Source organism: Phlebotomus papatasi, chromosome 2, assembly GCF_024763615.1.
Source record: "Phlebotomus papatasi isolate M1 chromosome 2, Ppap_2.1, whole genome shotgun sequence".
Lineage (NCBI taxonomy): Eukaryota > Metazoa > Arthropoda > Insecta > Diptera > Psychodidae > Phlebotomus > Phlebotomus papatasi.
In genome coordinates this window covers 27,220,668-27,241,532 of record NC_077223.1, presented here as the reverse complement: position 1 = coordinate 27,241,532, position 20,865 = coordinate 27,220,668, and the positions used below count along the sequence as shown (strand labels likewise).

General features: G+C 31.9%; 1 protein-coding gene across 2 annotated transcripts in view; it reads right to left on the bottom strand.

Moving 5' to 3' along the window:
• The window catches only part of LOC129803301 (homeobox protein SIX6), a 78,075-nt gene extending 59,202 nt beyond the window's left edge, over window positions 1-18,873 (bottom strand). Inside the window, exons 1-4 of one of the 2 annotated variants that reach the window (XM_055849752.1) lie at window positions 18,097-18,873; window positions 17,862-17,980; window positions 15,259-15,425; window positions 15,106-15,188 (exon numbers count right to left, since the gene is read on the bottom strand). In XM_055849752.1, coding sequence (XP_055705727.1) covers window positions 15,106-15,188; window positions 15,259-15,425; window positions 17,862-17,980; window positions 18,097-18,404 — 677 coding nt within the window. In that variant the 5' untranslated portion in view covers window positions 18,405-18,873. The remainder of the gene's footprint in view (window positions 1-15,105; window positions 15,189-15,258; window positions 15,426-17,861; window positions 17,981-18,096) is intronic. The other variant, XM_055849753.1, reaches the window with a different exon arrangement.
• Window positions 18,874-20,865: the final 1,992 nt, after the last annotated feature.

Here is a 20,865-nt window from a genome sequence, read left to right as displayed (position 1 = left end):
TGTGTATACATTGAAAGAGTGAAAAGTCCTCGATCTCGGTTCTATTCCACAGAATAATATATATACAGTATTGTGTCAAACATGATAGTCCATTTTATAATAGTACTAAACTCTTAAGTTAATGAGAAATATCGAACAATGCTCATTTTTCAAGATAGGGATAGAGGCAACAGTTTCACGCAGTTTTGGAACAAAAGGAGTACTAAAAAGACTTTTCTGTTTTAAAAAAAATATATAAAATTATTATTTGAAGAAAAAAACTGTATTTGAATATTTAGGTATCGTTTTAGTACATGTCTGTTATTAAGTGCTCCTGCATTATCGACTTTTCTTTTGTATTGGTTCATGACACGACTGTTTCCCTCAGCCCTCGTTGTGTTCCAAAATCATCAAACAGTCATGACACAAAGAAAATTCGATTATGTACAAGAACTTAAAAAAAAAATAAAGTGTTAAACAAAATTGAAATGCTGTTTAATTTCGAATAACACGATAAATCTACATCAGCAGCTCTGTCAAAGCTTTAGATAACTTTTGGCAAGTTTAGTATAAAATTAATAAAAATTATTAGAGAATTCTCGAGAAAAGTGAAATTAGAAAAAGGGGTGGCAAAGCGTCTGAGGCTTTGCGAGCTGCTCGAATTCCAGAGAAAGAGCTCCGCCTTATATACCTTTTCGCAATTTTTTCTGGTGCATATAAAATTATTGTCGAATTTAATTTGTCTATAAATCACTAGAAAACCGTCTTGAAGTTGAAAATTTTTCAAAGAGGGTTTCAAAAAATCCTCTAACCTCTTAACCTTTTAACTAATTTAACTGACCAAACGGCTGAAAATTAGGCTTTTGACCTTCAATAATTCAAGATGGCGATTTTTCCGGTGATAGGTGTAAAAGGACAAAAAGTTTAGCTGAACCGCCTCCAAAACATTTCCAAAAATGAACGAAATCGCCAGGATCAATTTTTTGCAAAGTTGGAAAAACCACATTTTTGACCTATTTTTGTGGAATATGTAACGCATAAAAGGATAGGGAGAGATTAATTTCGGGATAATGTCATTTGAGGAGGGGTCGTCGAAAACCGGAAGTTGATATCTCTTACCGTTTGAATTTTTTGTGGCTCAGAAGACTGAAAAAGTGCGAAAAACAGTATTTTTAAAATAGTGCTATTACCGTTACTTTCCCGATCCATCACCGATTGTAACCGATGCAGTCGGGTTCAGAATTTCAAAAAAGACCAATTTTAACCAAATTCGTTGAAAATTAGACCCTCCAAGATGATTGACCTTCAACCTTCAATAATTCAAGATGGCGATTTATCTAGTGATAGGTGTCAAAGGACGAAATGTTCAGCTGGATTACCTCCAAAACATATCCAAAAATGAACGAAATCGCCAGGGCCAATTTTTTGCAAAGTCTACAAAACATGTTTTTGGAGAGGATAAAAGTGGTGGGGGTAATTTGTTTAAGTTAATTTGATAGAGAATTTTGCATTGTGGGGGGTTCACTAAAGACCGGAAGTCAATATCTCATACCGTTTGGCAGTCAGGATGGAGAGAAGTTGAAAAAAACACGATTGTTAAAACTGCTCTCTCTTGGAGTTCGAGCAGTTAAAAATCGTATTGCAAAATTTTTGAATAAATTATAGTTTTTTGCTGAAATTTTGTCCCAAGGTTCTTACTATAAAAAATCTTTTACGACATATTAGAAATTACATAAAACGTGCATTTGTCAAATCTTTTATGCAATTATTCAATCAATTTTCGATACGATTAATTTCTAATGTTTTGGTAAAAAATCGACATTTTGGCAGTAAAAAATTAATCTTGGTTCTAGTAGACTCGATGTATAAAACCGATTATGTTCAGAAAATAATACATTGTCAGTAAAAAGTCAAAATTGGTCAGTTTAGAACTTTCGAAGCGGTGAGAAAGAAAGAGAAAAAGTATATCATTTTCTTGATTATTATTTTGATAATTGTATAAATTCGATTATTTTTTTGTATATTTATATTCAAAAAAAAATGTATTACTTTCATAGCATCACTATGTTCGCCATGAAACTGTATTAGTAGTACATCGAAACCAACGACCCAAGGAACCAGAAAGAGACGCAAAAATGATTGAGAGGAGGATGAAGACTAAAAAAAAGAGATTCTTGTACGCTGTACAACAACTTCATAAATATTGAGAGTTTTCAGTTGTTCGGCACACTCAAGAGCGACCCCCTCGAAACGCAAAAAGAGTCTCATTTGCAGAAGGTTTTGAAGGAGTTATTGCCAACTAAGGCGACAGTTACCTAAATGAACTAGATAGAATTCCATGTTAGGTGTGTCTCTTAAATCCATTTCCCTTCAACTCTGGCCCAGGGACAGCAGCCCATGCCGTAGCCAATCTCTTTTGCAATGTACAGTGTCAAGGGAACAATGGTCTACAAATAAAATCTATATTAATTACTGAGTAATTTGCTCAATAAAATACTCATTTAATGTGCACATTGCTCTATTCCACTAATTTGTCGGCAATTAAAATTTTTAGATACTCAAACACGAACAAAATAAATTTTCTACCGTAGCAAAAGGTGTTGAGAGATATTTTAGTTTGCTTTTCATTAACTGCATTGAGATGCTTTTATGAGCATTTTTTCAACAAAACTTATTTAATTTTTAAATTTTATTCAGTATAGGCATCATATTGAATATTAAACGTGCAAAAAAGAAACCTATTGATGTTTATAATTTTTTAAAGCTTTTGTGAATGACATTTTGTCATAACGTTTTAATTGAATTTAATGTCATGTACTAAATATTTTAATATGACTTAATTAATAAAATATAATTTGATATTTTAAGTTTTGCAAAATAAATTATTTCAAATGAATTGTTCATTCATGATATTCATAAAAAAATGAAATTTTGAATTTCTACTGATGGGATCTTTTTATGTTATATAAAATAATATTGGCCGATCGTATTATTCTAAATAATTCAAAATTTGAAATTCTTAAAAATTCACAAAAGTTTCATGATACTTTTTACTTTCTCAAAAAAAAAAGAAAGAGATGGTAGAGCATCCCAGCTTTGCGGAATATTCGAATTCACGAGATAGAGCTTTCCATTTCGCATTATTTTCGAGTTAAAATATTTCACCCTTCAGAGTGATTAACATGTCCAAAAATGACTGAAAAAGCTTGGGACAATTTTGAGAAAAACCAAAAAAAAAAACATTATTTTATAGGATTTGAAGGGAGGTTATGGGAAAAGGGAAAAAGGCAATGTCCGCTTAATGAGAGTGGAGGGGGTTATCGATCACCACAAGTCGATATCTCTTACTCAGGAATAAACATAAGGTCAAGTAATAAAATTATTTCCGAAAAAAATGAATCACTTATCGATATTTAACTGATCCAATACCGATCAAGACCGTTATGCAGCCGCGTTGGGAATTTCAAAACCTTTTCAAAAAATCCAAATATAAGCAAATTGATTAAATTTTTTGTTGCATTTTCAACGATTTCAATGCCATCCGACTTCTTATTTATGCAGATAAAGGAAAATATTATTTTAGAAAAGACGCAAATACAAAAAAAAAATTAAAGAAATTTAATACTAGAAAATATAGTAGGGGAGGGTGAGGCAGTTTCATCCCTAAATTGAAAATTGGATTTTCAGGTCGTTTTTCCTGAAAATGGTAAACCGGAATAAAATTTAGATCAGTTTATATGAAATAAAAATTTCCATTTATTTAAAACTTGAGCTACTAGAGTGGACTTAAATTAGTATTTTATGACTTTTTAAGGCTTTAAACATGCAAAAATATACATAATCGATCAAGGATTTCATTACTGAATTTTAATAACAATTTTTTCTAAAGTATAATAACTTAAGATATAGTCATATTACGTTATTAATTGCTTAATTTTTATTATTTAATCTGTAAATACAAGAAACCAATTCACTTCTAAACTGTATTTGAACACTGAAAGAAGAAAGAAAAAAACAAGTAAAACTGGCTTTTTGATAATATTTTATAATCATGAATCTACATAATGCTACCAAAAGTACAGAATATTTTGCAGAAAATATTCTGCAAAATATTTTACAAGCTACTCGAGCGCTTCAAAAATTTCTTTCACAACTTTGTAAAAGTCATTTTCCTCTATTTTGTAAAAAAATACATTTATCGAGCCAATTTCTAAAAGGTAATTTTGTGACTATTCTCAAAAATTCTGTGGCAAATAGTACCAGACATTGGGTATTATCATATTTTAATTCGCTTCATTACGGGCTTCCGTAAATTTGAAAAAATACCGAGAATTATTATTACCGAGAATATTTACATAGAAAATTTATTCATCTACACCTTTGTAAAACACCGTTTTCTCTGCGAGAAAAGTGAAAAAACTAGAAAAGTGCCAAAAGCGCTTTTCAAGCTATTTTAGGAAAAAAAACAAAAGACTGCAAATCGTTTGACCAATGCAAACAACAAGCGGCGAGACATGATAATGACGTTTCTTTTCGCCGTGAGACATCAGAAATTGCTTCGCTTTTTGGTTACTTTTTGCTCTATATCTTTTGTTACTTTTTACCCCAAGTGGCCATTTGTCATAAAAGGATTTCTGGAGAAAAGAACTTTTGTTAAATTCTAAAATAGATAGCGGATTCGTATTAAAAAAATCCAAATTATTTAGAAAATATTCACCAGTGCATCAATTTTGGAAAATAAGTAGGTAATAATTGTTATCATCTGCAAGGAAAATATTTCAAAAATAGGGCTAAAAATTTCGATATTTTTTATTTTCTAAACTCCTTGTTGGAATTCTAAGAAACTTACGACATTTAAGAAGGTCAATGGAGGCTATCTATAGAAAAAAATTTGAGCCGCTATCTTTATTACCTTGGAAGATATTGAATTTTGAATTTTTCGATTTGTGACTTTTTGCCCCAGTATCCCGTATGCTTTAAAGACACTTTTAGGAAATATATTTTTAAAACTTCGAACTTAATCGACTAAAGCAGTTAGTAAAACTTTTTCATTGAATATTTGAAGTTGTTTTTAATTAAAATAGTTAATTATTGGCTACAGAAAATTTTGGCATAGGCCTACATGAAACTGTCCCTCTTGTATCTCGTTTAAATATTTTAAAATAATCATGAAGCAATTAGTAAATTATTAGATATATGTTAATTCGATAGACAACAAGCAATGGTCCAGAAATTGATGAAAATAAGAAATCTTAAAATTTCATTTTGATGCAATTTTATAAAATCAATTGCATTCATTTTTGTGAACATAGGGTTTATGCACTGCTTTACTAACATAAAGGCTTTTTCTCATTATTTTCAAAAGGAAAAATAAACAGATAATGAAAGTATCACTTCGTTAACTGCCCCACTTTCCCTTAAATAAAATATCAAAATCTGTGACATATAAAATAAGCTTTTGTGCGCAAGCTTAAAGTAATGCATTTCCTTTTATTTATCTTTAAGCCCCTTGAATGACTCCCGCAATATATGGAAAATACATGGGATTTATTTAATGTATTTTACACATCTTTTAGTTTCACCAGTTTCAGAGAAATCACAAGGAAAATTCATTTATAAATCGTATATTAAGGGAAAACGCGTTATCTTTGGACGCCTCAAGTTTAGGTCAACTCATTTTTTTTCTATGTTCTTAATGGATTTAACGCATGGCTGTTTTCAAGAAATTTGAGATATTAAATTATCAATTAATTTCTAATATTATAATAAGTCAAATAAATTTATTATATTAAAAAATCAGTTGTTCAAAGCTTAAGTCGTCCGAAGATAGCGCGCTTTCCCCTATAGTAAATGTTGAGCAAATACATAAATGATAAAGTAGGGATATCTTAGGGTGAACTTTTGCTCATTATAAATTATTCAAGGTTGAAGAGTGCTTCAGCGTGGACTTTTCGGGTGAGAAAAGCTTTCTGGGTCGATTTGTGTGCATCCATGTGTGACATTTTGGAGGAATAGTCCAAACAGGAAATTGCTGTTGAACATTTATTGGACACAGGCGTGTTAATTAATTTATTGGTAGGAAAACATATTTCGATGGAACAAAAAATTACTATTATTCTCTCGTTGAAAATTACGAGAAGGTATATTGAAAAAAAAATGGGGAGAGAGAGAGATGTTTATCTCTTTATGGAGGTTTTTCTATGACTTTTATTTGTTTAATTTGACCTTTTTTGCTTCTTCTATTTTTCTGACACATTCTCTCATTGCACTTTGCACAATCGACTTTAACACCTTTATCTACTTCTCTCGTCATTTCCTCTTCATAAAACCACCTTTTGATGCACTTTTCCGCCTCCTCCTCCAGTTCTTTCGTTTCGCGCGTTAATTCACAATGTGCCGAAGGATAAATTGTTGGAAACATGATGATGATTGTGTTACGTCTCCATCGTACTCTCTCTGACATCATGATTAATTGACACACGATGGGGTTAATTATTAAAAATAAAATTATGTAGGTAGATATAACTATTCTCCATGCCACAAGTATTATTTTGTACTACATCTTCCCAACTAATTTTAGCCACATTGGTTCCAAACCATTCGTCGATAATCCGAAGAATGCTCTTCCATAGTATCGCTATTATTCAATAAATCACATTAATTTTCTTCCCATTGATTTTCCATTAGTGCTAAAAAATCAAAGTAAATTACTTTGAAGGAAAAATAAAATGTTAGATATGTCATTACTTGGATCAGCAGTTGTTGTAACTTACTTGTCACGTAAATCAGCAATTCTTGTATAGTATTGTGTATTTTTTATATTGTCACAAAACTTGCAGATGTAGGAAGTTACAGTAATTGCCAATTTTATAAAAAACGTGAATTAGGCGCATTTTTATAATAAGGATATGGTGGGGCAAATCAGACAGCTGAAGTTGTTTTTTTATGACTAATTTGCCAAACGTTTATGAACTATAATTAAAGCCAACTTAAACGATCTTTAGATCTAAGGTTTTAGCGGTTTTAGCCATATGGCATAACTTCTGTAATTTCCTAATAAGTGGACATTTTTGGGAAAATTTTTACTTAGGATGCGAAAGATGATTGATTTTCAGAGCTTAAAAAAGCACTGAAAAGTTGAGGATCTTTGGGAACTAAGCTAGCTCTAAGGACCCAAAGCTCAAAGTGGAAATTTATACAAAGGATCCCTAATGGATTATCGATGCATCGAATATCGAATTATGGCAATTAAGGATAAATATTTACTGTCAATTGTCACATGTTAAATATTCTCGAGGATCAGCCTAAAGTCTGTTTGGATCCTTAGACCTAAAAACGGTATAAAATTCACTAATCATCCTTTCATTAAAATATGACGAAATAACCTTCACGCTTTCAGCTAAGATGTAAGTATTTTTTGACTTTTTAATATTGAGTTAAACCCTTTTTCTTTATTTCATACGAACACAAAGTCTATAGACTTAGGTTTCAAACATCTTAAAATTTAATTTCTACCTTAGTGATTGTAATTCCAAATTGTTACCCAGTCTTCAGACTTAATATTGCAATACTTGAAGAACATTTTAGTTAGGTAAACATTTATGTGCAAATAATATGCAAATAGTGAAATGCTTAATGTTCCAAAGAAAGAATTATTAATTGCATGTGGTGAATTGTAAATATAGCAATATTTGTTCTTCTCCAATAATCCAATCCTCATTAATTTTGAATAAGGATCATGTTTATGATGAAGGCAATAATTTAAGAAGATATACATAATTAAAAAAAAAGAGAAATATAAAAGATATCAAGTCTGTTTTTTATAACATATTTTTGAAATCGTAACGAATAATTGTTTAATAATTTAATTGCATTTCTCTTGTTTCAATATTTATTACACAATTACACATAAATAACTAAACTGAGGAATTTTATTTCAACAAATAAATTAGGATACATTAAGGCATTGTAGGTCAAGGGCTGTCTCACTCCTATTATTTTCTATAAATTTTAATTCTTTAGACATAGGGTAACGTGTGGTATTTCGGGACACTTTTTAGCACTTTCAAGTTTCAAACAGCCTAACGACTTCTCAAATTATTTTTTTCTTAGTTGATACAAATATTTAGGTTTTGTAAAAAGTGGAATGTGACACTCACAATTTAAATTAAATAAAATTTCAGAAGTTTTATATTTATCTGATACGTAAAGAGCTTAATACTTCATATAGAACTTAAAAATAATTAGAAAATAAATATTTATAGCATTTTTAATGTGTCCCAAAATACCTATATTATGTCCCGAAAAGCACATTGTCCAGAAATACCACACGTTACCCTAAAGGATCAAAGAATTTCTGGGTAATCATGCGATAATATGTCTTTTTCCTGTATTTTAGATTTTTGAAGCATTGAAAAAATGTTTTTTTGTAAATGAAGGATTATTGTTTAGTGCTGAATTACCCTTTTTTATGAACAAAATTTATAAGTAACTTTGTGCATAAAACTATAATATCAGTATTTTTGTTAAAAAGTAGCGTACTCGTATATGCGAGTAGCTTTGAGCTCAGGAGCTGAGTTTTCCCTGCCCCCTGATGTTCATATAAGCTTTACTTTAATTCAAGCATTAAAAGATAGTCTTTACCGATCGGACCAAAGGGTTCTTTTGACAGATTTAGACTCCTTAATGATCTCAAAAGCAAGAATTATCAACAAAAAACAGACGGGAAAAATTTCAATTTAATTTCAAACAATTTAACTTCAAAATTGGATGAAATTATTTATAATAATTAAGTATTACGAAGTGAAATAATCAAGTATTACGTTTTTCATGCTAATCTCATTCCACTATCATAGAAGACGAAGATAAAGAATGTATTATGAAAGAGGTACCCAATGAAGCAAGTGGATCAAATGATTCGTCCTCTACAATTTCTTAGGGTTTTAAGTTTTTAAATCGGCCTTTAAGGGCTAATCGGGCTAATTCACATTTTTCAATAAAGATTCTTAGTTTTAAAATGTGAAATTTCTTTAAGCCCTGTAAAAATGTAATAAATTTTACTGTACCGAAGATCAAATTAAAATGTCAAACTCCTCCAAGATTTCTTTAATCTTAAAGCTGTTTGGAAGAAACTTTTAAACCTTCAAAGAAATTTTTAGTGAAGTTTAAAACAGATAAAACATCATGAGTTTAACTTAAATTAGAAAATCTTAAATTTATACACTATATATTCAGTTTAAATGTTTAAGGTTTCTTTATCTCAGAACTGGAAGGCATGGGAGTCATATTCTACATTTTTTTTAATAGAAATCGTTACCACATTCCTTTCAAAAATATGAATAATTTTATGACCTTATACAAAAAATAATCATAAAATTGATTGATTAACAATTAGACATATTTACGACTTAAAACGAGAGACGGCTTAGCGTAATTATAATCAAAATAATGATTACACTAAATTCTCATAAGTTTCCCCATGACTAAGCCGTTCCTCAGCTTAAGTCGGGAGACGAATTAGTAGGAAACTGATGGAAATGAAATATGATCATTATTTTGATTATAATTACATTAAGCTGTCTCTCGGCTTAAGTCGTAAATCTGTCTAGGGCATCAGTCTCGAAAGTCTTCAGTTTCTGTTAACATTTTCATTGACACAGTATGTTTTTGTATTAATTTATTAAACTTAAAACTGAAATTCTCAATTTGTGTGAAAGGTGCTAACCTCACCCTTCCTTATAAATAATTTTTGTGTTGTTCAAAATTTTAAAAAGTTTGGTTTTTAAAAATATCGCAAATGTGAATAAAATCAGTAAACTCTTATGGTCGTTTAAATAACTTTAAGATTTCCTATTTGATGAGAAAAAAAAAGTAATCGAAAAAATAATATACAGTTCATGAGTTATTCCTAATTCAAATTCATAATAAGTACCTAATCGAACTGACAAACAATTAGGACAAAGCTTTTATGCTTTGCACACACTCTAGCTTCAAACACTTTATATTTTTTCATATTTCTTTAATGAATCTGACTTAGTAAATATGTTACTTAACACTATTTATTAAATTATATTGCCATAAGTCAGATTCATTAAAGGGATATGGAAAAAAAATATAATGTTAGAAATCAAACAGAGTGTGTGCGATGCCTATACGTTACAGAACCGATTTATTCTAAAGGGTTAAATCTTAAAACATATTCTATGCAAATAAAAATTTAAATCATCTGTTTTTTTTTGTTAATTATGAATTATTATTGCATTTGCTTTGTGTTCTTGATGCTTTTATTTAACGAGTGTCTGTATTTGTGTAAGCCACTGTATACTTTGCACAGCTCAAAGAAACACTTAAAAGACAATTCTGAGATTTCCTGCGAGAATCTTTCTACATTGGGTCGCATAATTAATTGCCAAGGGCTTTTTATCTGACTCAAATGGGACGGTAGCAATAAGGTAAATTGTGCACATTTATAGAAGCTTCATCATTTTCCGTGTTAGAGGATGTGGGTGCAAAAACCTACAATGACTAGAGTCTGCGATGATTTTGCTGGGCGGGATTTTTCTTTTTTTGGGATGAGAGAAAACACCTGCGATAATTGCCGATTGACCCTGCCTCTGACCCAGTCAAAGGGGCTCCCTTCACCACCGTTGATTATTTCATCAAAAAGCCTGACCACACACACGAGTTGGAGAAGACAGTGGCGGGACGATTAAAAACATCGCCATGAGCCATAAATCTTGGGTAGCACACGAAAGGAAGGTATTCCCGCGAGTAGCTTCTTGATTTTCACGATGGTGAAGCAAAAGTGTATCATATTTTAATATTAAAACATTTATTTGCAATAAGACGTCATGGTAGATATCGCTGATAATAAATTCTCCTTCCTCTCCTTCCATCGAGACTTTCTTAACAACACACCATACAATTTACTTTTAACGCGCGCGCCACACAAAATTTATTGATCTGCAATTATAAAACATTTCCACTGTTTTGATTTCATCCACAATCCTTCTTGTTCACTCACAGAAACTACTTTTATTTCTCCTTATTGTTGATATTCAGGTGTAATTTACCATTTTTTTTATTTATTTGCGATAGAATAACATGACATGCAATACCAAAGTTTTTTTTTTGCATTACCCAAATCTACATACAAATAGAACGACCAGTTTATTATTTTTTAATAATAGGTAGATTATTTTTAGCCAACCTTACATATAACTTTCTCACACGTAAAACATTTTCATACGTCTTTCCGTAACAGTTTTGGAGTTCTTTAAACAAAAGACGATAGAACAGGTGCTAAAACATTATAAGCTTTTATATTTTCTTTCATTGACTTGTAGTTTACAAAAAATTTAAAATAAAAGAGAGTACATCTTCAATTGAAAGTAGGAATAAGTTTATAGCTCATCAAGCTGAATATTCCTCATAGGAATATTATCTTTAAAATAGTTGAACTTTACAAAAGTAATGAAAGGCTTTTAACATTTGCTTTTCAAGCATTAGGGGAAAGTGGGGTACCTTTTGAAATTGGGATTTTTCACCAATTTTTAAATAAAAATAAGCCTTATCGTGATATAATTTAGGAGCACAAACAGATTGAGAAGCTAAATTACATCATTAATATGGCTCAGTTCCACTTAAACATAGAAGAAAAATTCCAATTTCAAAGGTGCCCCACTTCCCCCTAAAGCTAAAACACACTATCCCTCAAAGCTTCATTGTTACCGACAAGTCATCAAGTAAGAATTGTATTTAACAAATGTTGTCTTAAAGGTATATATGATGAAGATGTATCAAATTGTAAATTTGTTAAAAACAATAGGAAGTAAAATGATGATAAAAGTTTTTTTCATTGAAAGAGATAACCAATAATATTTCTAACGCTTAGAAAACCATTTCTTCTAATATTGTCATTAAACGTAATTAAGCCCTTAAGGGGTTACATGGGCTGAAAATATTGGAAAACACCATCATTTGTCTAACTTTTTTCAACATTTTTTTTAATTTTTATTTAAATTTTTAATCATATAGAAGAATAACATTTAAACTTTATTTTCTGAGATTTTCATTTAAGAATTTTACAAATTCCACCTTTACGATCTGATTTTCGGAGACATTTTTTGAAAAAAAAACACATATAAGTAATTTTCCGTGAACAATATTTCTCAGAATATATTCATCTGACGATAAAAAAACCAAATATTTCTTGTTAGCAGATGAATTTAACTCGTACTCGAAAGCTACAATTTGTTTTTAATAAAATTTAGATTTTTCGCAAAATTATATACAAAATATACAATTTTCGGTGTATTTTACACAACGTTTTGTCTTATAAATTAAGTTGTGATCAACGTGAAAAAATCTACCGTTCAAGTACGAGTTCAACTCATCAGCTAACAGGAAATATTTCGCTTTTTTGAGATCCGATGAATATACTCTTGAGAAATCCTGTCGACCGAAATGTGTTTTTTAAACCGTTTCCAAATAAAATTTAGTTTTTTCATTATTTTGAAAAAATATGTCAATTAAATATAGGGGAAAATGCTCTCCCTTCGAACGCTCATGCCTTCGAATAATGTGAATATTCTTTTACTTTTCCTAAGAAAATTACATATTTCTATTAAGTATTAGTTGGCTTATCATCAATTGTTGAATATTTCGTGATAATTTAGTGCAAATCTATTACGAAAAACAAAAGAAATTCACATTATTCGAAGGCATGAACGTTCGAAGGGAGAGTACTTTCCCCTATGCTGTTTTTTAGGCTGCGTGACCCACATATCCCCTTAATCCGAAAGCCAAATAATTAAGGGTAAAATACTTTTTTTATACTTGACATGTGAAATGTTATATCTTGTATGTAATACAGTCAACACAGTGATAATCCCGTATATTATTCTTGCAAAATTTCAATTTTTTAACTAAGGACCTATAGATATCGGACCACAGATTATTTTAGAGACGTTTCGAAAATTTGTTAGATTTTTTCAATTTTTTCATAATGTTAAAAAAGAATTGTATGCATTGAAGTTCACTTTGTTTCTCTCTCTAGAATATTTGGTTATTTGGAAACAAATATAATGCCATTTCCTTTAAAATTGATCATTCTAAAAAATTGTATTTCGAAAGTTATGTGTAACTAAATACCCCAACCCAATCTCACGTATATCATTTTTCTTCGTGGAATAAGATATTATATTTTCCTTTATTAGTATTTTTTTCTGTCAATTTCCTGCTAAAAGGTATAATCGATCATAAAATATAGGATAATGATCAGTAGAGGAATTCTATAACACTATGACAAAGTCATATGATATATTCGTGGTTAAATTCCGGAGCAATACTACATTAAAGGACAGTGAGTATATCGAATGGCAATTACAAACAGCTCTATCCACTTCTCAATCAATGATATGCGTTACATTTTCGAAAATTTTAGCTGAATTTATCATAGAAAAAAATCTATATTTGTCATATGACATTGTCATACTGTTACAGAATTCCACTACAGGAGGAATATAACCTTCTTTGCAATTTATATATGTATCTTGTTAAATTCAAATTTATTTCTAACAACTTTACCGCGTGTGCCGCCGACTTTACAATCGATCTCTAGGATAATTCTATTTAAACTGATTCAGTATCCGTATAAGCAAAAGAAATTATATAAAACTTTTTAAAATATACATATTATTTAAATTAAAATGAAATCATAAAAGATAAATCCAGTTCGAGAAAGAAGACGTATGGGCAAGTTTGAAATAAAAGATCGATAGCAATAGAAACGTAAGTAGCTATATTAAATAAATACAAAAACAAGAAAAAGTGAAAAAAATTAAATGAAAATTATACTCTCTGTTTAAAACGAATAAGATCCTTCTGGAAAACTCTCGTTATTCGTGATTTTCTTTAACCTTTTTAAAAATATGAACTTTTCGAAATCACGTAGATCGTAGATCATAGATCATAGATTCATGCTTGGATTGAATTAATCAAGAAACATCATGAACATTTTTTTTAAATTAAATTTAGCATGAACTTATGCTACTTTTATTAAAAAGGGTATATAAAAAATCATTATTGGACAGTGTTATTTGAATTATTTATTGTTAAAAAAGGTTTTTTTTTTGAGAAATTTAAAGTTTAATGCAAGAACGACAACAACTCTTATGGCGTTATGACACTAGCACATTAAAATTTTAATGTGATTCACATTAATTGTCGCTTGTGGTGAGCGTCCAAATATGTTATTTGTGCCTTTGAGTAACTAAATATTTTTTGGTTTTTCTATTTACTGATAAAGAAGTGGACTTAGCCTGCAAAAATAAGTTTAAATTTACCTAAAGCATAAATATTTTTCACATTAAAAAATTAAAGAGAAAATAGCATTAATTTTTCGCATTAATGCTATAAATCAATTTATATCAAATTTTGCGGGCCAAGTCTACCCTTTTATCAACAAATAAATCAAATTTTGAATATAAAATGATTCAAACACACAAATTACATATTTGGACTCTCACCAGCGACAATTAATGTGAATCATATTAAAATTTTAATGTGAAAGTGTGATAACACAGTTATGGGAATATTTGTAATAGAGGAATCTAAGCTTAAAAAACTACGTACAAATTGTTATTTAATCTCAAATCTATTTTTTGCAGCAAAAGTCTCAACTCTACTGCGCAGATTTAGTGCATATTGCAGTTATTTCTGGATACTCTCGACTGTGAATTGAGACGTCCAGTGCAGAGGCCAATAAATAATATTTTTGAAAGTGAGACTCACGTCCTTTTGCTTGTGTGTTTGGTAAATAAGCAACAAATATTTTTATTGCATGTGTCCCAAACACCATTTAGACTAGCACAATGGATATAATGAGGACCCCTTGCTGGGAAATCTGTCGTCAATACCAATAGGTGAGTTCGTTGGGGATTTTCAAATGCGAGAAATGGGTCTTTTTCTCCTTGCCTTTCTTCTCATTCCGTTTTTGTGGAAGAAAAGTGGCGAAACCACATGATAATTTATGGTGGATTACCACAGAGGGAGGGTACAATATCTTATCCAAAAAAAAATCCCAAAAACAATCTTTGAAAGAAGTGAAAACAAATATAAACTTACCGATTTTTCGCTGCCGCCGCTCGATCTCGTTGCCGTCGATTTTTGAACCAGTTGCCAACTTGAGTTGGTGTCAATCCTGTAGCCTAAAGGGATGAACAGAGGTATTCTGTGAGAAACTTATCTGAAGGGATAACTTTTGCTGTTGGCATTTACCTGAGCTAGATCACGCTTTTTGCTTGGATTAGGGTAGGGATCATTGAGATACCATTCGCGAAGGAGACTCCTCGTTCGCTCCTTGAAACAATGAGTCTTCTGCTCACCATCCCATATTGTTCGAGGCAGAGGAAATTTCTTCCTCACGCGGTATTTATCCACGGGTCCTACAAATGCATTTCTTGTTAGAAATATCTAAGGAGTTCTCTTGTATCCACTGTAATAGCTTTGACTAATGTTGCAGACAATTTTCTCTCCTTTTTTACTGTTTTCTTATATTGAAAACAGGACTCAGCACATATGGGAAAATTCCAGATAATTCTTAACACTTTTTTTTTCAAACTGCCTATTGTGTTTTATTTCAATTAAAAAAAAATGTAAAATGGTTATTAAAAATAAATTGCACATAATTTATTAAATCCTCATAGAGATTAAAAATGTGTAATAAAACAGTTAGGGAAAAGTACTCACCCTTCGAACGTTCATGCCTTCGAATAATGTGAATTTTCTTTTAGTTTTCTTAAGAGACTTACACATTTCTATTGAATATTAGTTGGTTTATCATCAATTGTTGATAATTCTATGATAATTTAGTGTAAATCTCTTATGAAAAACAAAAGAAATTCACGATATTCGAAGGCATGAACGTTCGAAGGGAGAGCATTTTCCCCTATATTTTTACAATTAGGGTAAGTGTGCTAAATTCCGGCCAGCTTGCAATTTCGGCCATCTTTTTTGTTCCTCGAATTTCTATGAACTTTTAGATTTTACGTACTCTAGAGATTATACAATGCAAAAGAATAACAAAAAATGTAACTTCGACAAACGGGATGACGTGAAAAGGCATTGGAAGAATTCCTAAAGGGCAAGGAACTATGATAATGAAGATGGCCGAAATAAGGCACCAAAGCTATGCCTACATTTTTATTCATTTTAAAATGTATTAAGAATGATTTTGGAATAAATAAAAACGGTAAACTCTTTACAAGGTTCCAAGCAACACTCTTTCAGAAGAAGGAATAAAAAAATCAATTTGTATTTAAAATATTACATTTCAAACTTGAGACTTTGACGCTTGCATGCAACTATGCCGAAATTTGGCACACTTACCCTATTTGATTTTAAATTTTGTGAATTTTACCCAAAAATCTGTGATTTCTATAATAAAGCAATTTTCTAGGTCAATTTAACTCTGCGCTCTTATTCATAACAAAATTCATGAAATGTTACTAATGTCTTGAAAGTTATCAATTTGAAGAATACCGAGTGTAAAAAGCCAATAACCTTTTCAAAAGCATTACGTATTAAGTTATTAAATTTTGATTCAAATTATTTTGACAATACCAAGAATAACTTTTAAAATTAGTTGAATAAGTTTTCTTTATTACCGTGTTTTATTATTATTTTTACGGGTTTTGCGCCTTACAATTCAGTTTAAAATTGTATTTACCGAGTCTTAAAACTTTTTTTTAAAAATAGTTTGGTTTCTCAAAACTTTTAAGAACATGTAATATTGAAAAAAATTTGAAAAAATACATAATGGATCTTCCGTCTTAATAATGCTGGAACTTATTTTAGCAACATTTTTTTTTAAATTTATTATAACCTTAGTTTTCTCAATTTATCTATATATTTAAAAATTCCAATTAAAAAAATATGTAATGGAAGGTATACAAATAGTTATTAATTTGATTATATTTTAAACAAAAATCTTTGAATTTATTTTTGATTCAAATAAATATATTTTAAATGTTTGTAATTTAAAAATAAAAGTTATGGTTTTTCATAAATATTCTAAAGTCAGAGTGTTTTTTTTAACTGAAAAATGCCCATTTTTCGTAAAAATAAATATTATTCTTATTTGTTTTATTATCTTTACAAAATTTGGGATAACTTCTATATTATGTGACCTTTAAGATGCTCAAGAATATTTATTATTTGGTGTGTTGAAAAATCTTTTCAATTAAAAGAATCAGACTGCAACACATTTTGAAAAATAACCAGAAAACTTGAATTCCAAAATATAAATTTTCAATTCCTAAAATTGGGGAATATTCTCGGCAAAGGGAAAATTAAGAGGCTATCAACAATCTCGATAATCCAATGTATGATTAAAAGTGATTTCTAATCAATTTTATAGTATTTATGGATGAAGATAGTATTTTTTACGAATCATAATAGGTAATTTCATTGACTAACAAAACTCCCTTTTCAATTCAGATCATTATTACTCTTTTTGAAAAATTTATTATATGTAATAATAATAATACCTAATATTTAATTTTATATTCAAGCCGAAGGGGTGGTATATCAATTTCTATGAAACCGTTTTCTTTCAGGATTTTTGCAGTCCAAAACTTGTGCTTTGCTCTTTCAGTTACAAAACCCATACTAAACAAAACCAAATGGAATTCTAATTTTTAAAGAACACTTCAGTCTAGTTAAACCTTCCTTCAACTAAATTTTCGAGATGTGCAATTGTAAATAAATCCCGTTATGGATCTCAATCCAATAACTATGTACCGGTCTGGAATTTTCCCAATTAGAGGATGACCAAGAGAGCTTTTGAAAACTTGTCTTTTTTGGTCAACTAACAAAATTACCTAAAGGCCGACCTCTTAATTTTTCCGCCTCATGGTAGTGCGCCTCTAGCCACATGGCTTGCAGTTTCCCATGGGATGCCTTTGTGAATTTATGTCTCTCCAGAATTGTGTACAGTTCCCTAGGATGGCACATAGAGAGAGAATTGAGGGTGGTTGATGGGTTGAACCAGTAAAACAGGATGGCAAACATATTTTGTTGAGGGGGGGATGTTGCTAAATTTGGGAGTACACTCACCGGAAGTGTCCGGTGTGGTAGGCCACGATGGCGCGCGCTCGCAACACAGCCTCAGAATTCTCAAGTTCTCGGATATTGGGATGAGCTACTGGTAGACTCCAGAGAAACCTGGCGAGGCGCTCAATATCCCCGGATTCTTCCAGGGTCTCACACACCGTAGCCACCTGGGCTGCGGTGAAATTGAGTGTAGGCAGGGCAAAGAGGGGACTTGGCGCCACAATGGCATGGTGCTGATGAAGTGGCTGCTGGGGTGGGTGGCTGGCTGACGCCGCCGGGGGACTACCATGTTCACCCGGCGGCACCACCATTGATGGACGCACCACCGCCAGATTGTGGCCGTTGGGCGCTATCTTGCCGTCTGATATCGGACACGTATCACACTCTTGGTCTCCCACACGCGTCACTACATCCGGACTCTCACACCGCCACCCGCTTTCCCCATTGAGGATGCCACAGGCACGCGAAATGGGACCCTCGACACCCTGCCGAATGATTATCTTGTTCACTTTGTCACACTATCTCTCCTCACTTCCTCAACGTATCTCACTGGCAACCTTGGAGGGTGGTTGATCCCACTTCTTATCACTGATTGCACCCCCAAAAGCACTTTATATCTAGTTCAGTAGGGTCCATTAGGGGGATGGTTCGGAATCCAGTCTGATGCTTTCAGATGGGATTTTAGGATTAGGATATTGGGCAGTTGATTGGGTAGTCAACCCCTTTTTCGTCCTTTTTTTTATTGTAAAACAAACGTCCGAGCGAAAGTACCCCGTATCGCGAGACCGTCGAATAGCTACTGACTTGCCATTGTTCAGTGATCCGCTGTGTGAGCTTCTCAGTGCTCAGACAAACAAGCTCAGGAGGAACGCCCAGAATATGCCATTGCCTGGCTCACGATTAGCCGATACGAGAACGCCAATCGTCAGCTGGGAAGGAGGGAACTCACTACGTTGCGCCGTACGTATCTCTTTCCCACCAATAGCCAGGTCCCCACAGTGCAGTAGCGGATCGTCTGTCTCTCACCATCCCAAGACTGGGCTCATGATGAGCATGGGTATTATCATGACCAGATAGAGAGAGATGCATGGTGGTATTATGTACCCAAAATGATGGTGTATTTACTCACCATCATCCGGCTGTGTGTGGTTGCAAGATATTGAGAGGGATTGGAATCATTGCTTTGCAACCCAGAGGCTTCTCACTCACTCTCACATGGATATCCTGGACAGAGGGGGCTGTGTACAGAGGCAGATGGGATGTTTTTGAGACGCTATCACAAATTACACATCTGGCAAAAAGGAGCTTTTTTTTATACCATCATCCAACACAGAGAGTCCCCTCATCCGGTACCCCAAAGGTTTCCAGTGCGACGCACACCGTAGCGCCGGCGTCCTTGGTGGTTCGGGTATCAATAAAATATGCCCGGTACATAATCATATGGCTGTCTCCGTCACATCGTAATGGATACAATCCACTTTTTCCTCTCGTTGACAAACTGCGGTAGAATTTCCTCGGTGGAAAATCCGCATCAGCGAATTAGGACCGCAATGGCACGGGTCTATTTGGACTGGGGGATTTTAAGCCATATATCCACGAAGCCCATGTGGAATGTTTATAGTGTGAATTAATCAGGGAATAGCGTGGTATTTTTAAAGGAAAAAACAGCCGGTATTTTTCAATCTTCATATCTGTATTTTTTTTTTTTGTTTGTTGTTCTCCTCAGTCTCCGCAATGAACCATTTTCCGTGTGACAAAATGCCAAGGCAAAAGAGAAATTAAGGTGAAAATGGTGTATAGCGTAAATTTTCCTGACAAGGTGATTGACATTGATTTGAGTTGGTGTCTCGAGACACAATCTGACAAACTGCCAAAGAGATCTTTCTCAGACAAAATAGGAACTTTTTGTTAAAATTTTTGGACAATTTTCAGCGACGGGTTTGAAAACATTCATTCTTCTCTCCAAATTCATAAGAAATCGAAAGAAACTCTTCTGCACGGAAAAATAAAATTATTGAATCCCAGAGAAAAAAAAGTCTTCCAGTAGCTTATAAAGATGCTTTGGTGGATTGTGAAGAAAGGAAAGATTTAAATAATTCAATTTTATTTGTGCTAGTACTTGTTCATCATCACTCGTGCGCCTGCGAAAACAAGCTGTGTAAAGGTATAAAAGTTTTCCACAAAAAATCCTCAATCTTCCTGAAAAGTAGCAGATGAAGAAAAAGTTGCAAAGATACTTATTTACTCCAACTGAAAAGGAAACTTTTCACTCAACTCATCCCCTTATGTCATACCTTAAAAAGGAACTTTTCTCTACGATGAATTTATTGCAATGGATTTTTTTCTCAGGAAAATACTACCTTGATGTATATGTTATCGTGTGCAGGTGGTTTTGAGAAAATCCTAATTCTCTCAAATCTGAAAAGCTGTCCTTTTTATAGAAAAGACGTGGAGTATATGTACTTTACTGAAAAAGAAAATTTTAATTAAAAGTAGATCTTCTAAATTATAAAACAAAAATCAATTATATTTATCGTAAATAAACATGGAATATGTGAAACTGGGGCAGAGGTGAACATGGAGTAGTTGTGAATACTGATTTTTTTTTCAATTAGATATTAGGATTCAGAGGACGAGACACGAGACCTATATGAATTGATGATTACATAGGTATCCTTATTAGAAAGATCAGTGTTTACAACTACCCTATGTTTACTACTGCCCCAGTTTCCCCTAAACATTTCTTATTAGTAAAATACTTAATTTTGGTCA